Genomic DNA, 3,336 nt, shown 5'->3' with positions numbered 1-3,336 from the left:
TGAAAAAAGAAATATTTTATGATACATTTATATAACAAAGAAAGTTCATAACATTGAGTTTTTTACTAATCTACTACTTGTCTGAGATGGTTTATGAGAGACTTGTGCAAGGAGAAAAATCACACAACAATGTTGTCCTTGAGAGAAATCGCAAGTGGTTGCGACGTCTGAATTGAAGATAACTTCATTGTTATACCTTAAAATGATAAATTATGATTACAAGTTAACAAACTACACTTACCAACAATATACAGAACAAAATACACTTATAATCAAGAAGTCTCGTGCTTTTAGAACTCTTGCATGATTTTTGCCGCTTCTCTTTCACATGCATATGGATGGATTTCTCTCAAATGTCCAACACTAAAGAGGAAAAAATGTTTCCAATGTAAAACAAACATTACTACAAACTATGGTTAGAAATAACAATAAAATTTCAACATGATAAAGGAAGAAGAAGAGAGACAGAAGAAAAAAAAACTTAACTATTATTGATTCAACCACCTAAGATTTGACACTAAATCTTATAAATGCGGTAGAGATAAAGAGAAATAAATTATACACCAACTTAACATAACCTAATAAAAAATAAAATATTTTTAATGAGTAACGGATATTTGTAAATATGAATAATATGATATTTGATAATAAACTGGTATTAATTTACCTACTATCTATTTAAAATATCATTGAAACGAATGTTATCCACAAATATCAGGTATTCAAAGATTTTTTACATTAGTATTTACATGACTATTGTATAAAGATTGTGAGAAAATCATAAGAATGTGTTAACCAGTTTGACTCATTTATTTAGTGAATCCGTTTTGAAAAACCTGTACTATTTCAATTGTGACACCGTTGGCTAACATTTAAAATGTAAAGTTTAAACCAAACCATATCATCTTATCCTTGGTCCCGTATATCACCACACGACCCTTAGGTAGGGTTGGATAAGCTGATCAATCTTTGGGTGGGTCCAAAAAGTAAACACACCAAAGAAAAGAGGTCGAAAGTGAAAATACATATAGATCGCCACATACAACAAATCTCACCCCACCACCGTTCATGGCTCAACATAAATGGGTGATCAACATATTTTTTTAGTTTCTATATACTTTTAAATGCAGTTTCTTTCTTTATTTATTTATATTAAATATTGCACTAGTCAAAATTCTTTATACTTCAATGTAAGAACATTTAATGTCTTTCTTTTTCTTTCTTTAATATATTTTTAAATATATTTTAAACCCAAAAACACTTAACAATGAAAACTCCTGACTTCTTACTCATCCAATTCAATTAAAATTTTTATGGTTCAAATATTATAAGTATTTTCTATTTTCTATTAAAAATAAACAGAAAATGAGTTTCAAAATTTATTATTGAAAAAACTTATTTCAGTATACAAGTAGTTCTTTTTAAAATTAATTAATTAATTATTCTCGGAGCAAACCAGAATCCACATAAGGTACATACATCATCACATGAACAACCTTCAAATCGAGAAACTATTACATAGTTTGTGATTGTATGTGATTCAAACAATGTATGATAAGTTACTAATTTTTTTCACACCATTGAAAATTAAATTACTTAGAATCACATAATTTGTAACCATGTAATAATAATCTGTTTGAATGAAGAAAAATAAAATTGTTGGCTGGGTCAGAAAATATCAAGAATTTCCAAAATTAAATTATTGCAGAGAGGGCAATTCCCTCTGCTGGCCCAAATCTCTCTGCAACACATTCTGCAGAAGGTGTGTCCGCACGGGATAAACGCCGCGCCTTTATGGCGCACCATGCAGACGCAGCAGTTATACTCCACCAAACCCTCTTTTTCTTCATCTTCCGCTTCATCTTCATCCCTCTTCTCAAAATCTGCCACCACATCATCATCGCTCACTCTGTACAAATCCATTTCCTGCTCCGCTTCCTCCAACAAATCCATCAGCGACACGCCAACCGCTGCCTCCTGGTTGTTCTCCCCGTCGGAGGAATCTCCGCCGGCTGCCGTGTTGTCCGTCGGAGATCCGAACCGCGCGATCGGATCTGAATCGTTTGCGTCCTCCACAACGACGTCGTTCTGCTGAGTCGCCGCGTCGTCGGAGAGGAGGCGAGTTTGAGGTAAACTTCCGTCTTCATTGTCGTTATTATTGCTGTTATTACTGTGAGTAGGGGCGGAGGACCAAGCCAAACCGATAGCGCGCTTGAGCCGAAGCTTCTCCTTGAAGGCTTTCCAGGAGTTGCGATCCTTCGCGTCTTCGTTAGGCTTCTCTTCGCGAATGATGTCTTGGAGAGTCCGGCTTCGGCTCAGGTCACGGCTCGCTTCGGCGTCGGCTTCGGCTTCGGCCTTCTTAAATACGACGTCTTCGAGCATGAGGCTCGCTAGTGAGTCTCGGCTGCTGCTGCCGCTGTTGGTATTGTCGTTGCTAGCTGTCATTTGGTCGTAAAGCGTTATCCTCCGGCGACCTTCCATTTTCCGGGAAAGTTCGCTCTCGACTTTCTGGGAAGGTTAACGGAGAAACCACAAAATCAAGTTTTCTCCGGGAATTTTCTCGGGAAATGGAAGGTGGGTGGGTTAATTAACGGGGGTGTTTGGGGGAATTATGGAAGGGAAATTAAGGAGTGAATTGTGTATGAGATGGAGAATTTATGATGGAAAATGTTCAAAGGGAAAGTTGGTGGAAGAAGGGGAGTTAGGTTGCTATACTTGCAAGTAGTTAATGGGATGAGGATAAGCAAGGAGTCAACGTTTTCGTTCGGAGAAACTTTCTTTTTGTGAGAGAACAAAAGGAAAAGAAGAAAAGGAAAAGAAAAAAACAACGGGACAAGAAAAAAAAGCGATAGAAAATGGTGTATTACGTTTTAACTATTGAACCGGTTGGTGTTTATGGGTTTTTTTACCAAACTAGGCATATTTGCCTCTCTTATTACCAAACTAGGCAAATTCAAATCAAATTACTAAAATGGGGAAGTCGTGGGGGGCCCAAACGACTTCAATTGAAGAAGTCGTGCCCCCTGCACGACTTCACACTGTTCATATGCACAGTGTTGAAGTCGTGCACCCCAAAAACGACTTCTGGGTATGGTAATCGATTACCACAATGTTGTAATCGATTACCATACCGTTTTTAATAAAAAAATAAAAAAAAATTGAAATCGTAGGGGGTTCACGACTTCAATAAGAGAAGTCGTGCACCCCCTACATAACTTTACTTTATTTTAATTTTTAACTTTTATTAATTAAAATCATTTATAATTTCTAAAAAATATTTTTAAATGTATTTAAAATAATTAAAATTATATTTAATTAATAATTAAAATTTTTCAA

General features: G+C 35.7%; 1 protein-coding gene across 1 annotated transcript; it reads right to left on the bottom strand.

The window, feature by feature from the left end:
- Window positions 1–1,610: 1,610 nt before the first annotated feature.
- Window positions 1,611–3,113, bottom strand: LOC108346949 (E3 ubiquitin-protein ligase complex SLX5-SLX8 subunit SLX8). The gene has a single exon (XM_017586024.2). It carries the CDS (start codon window positions 2,479–2,481, stop codon window positions 1,669–1,671), a length of 813 nt encoding a protein of 270 aa, XP_017441513.1. The 5' UTR covers window positions 2,482–3,113; the 3' UTR covers window positions 1,611–1,668.
- Window positions 3,114–3,336: the final 223 nt, after the last annotated feature.

Source organism: Vigna angularis, chromosome 9 (genome assembly GCF_016808095.1).
Source record: "Vigna angularis cultivar LongXiaoDou No.4 chromosome 9, ASM1680809v1, whole genome shotgun sequence".
In the NCBI taxonomy this organism is placed as follows: domain Eukaryota; kingdom Viridiplantae; phylum Streptophyta; class Magnoliopsida; order Fabales; family Fabaceae; genus Vigna; species Vigna angularis.
Note: the sequence above shows the minus strand (reverse complement) of the source record. Positions and strands in the feature narration are given on the sequence as shown.

Coding starts and splice junctions, on each gene's coding strand:
- LOC108346949 (XM_017586024.2), bottom strand. CDS start 2,481: ATGGAAGGTCGCCGGAGGATAACGCTTTACGACCAAATGACAGCTAGC.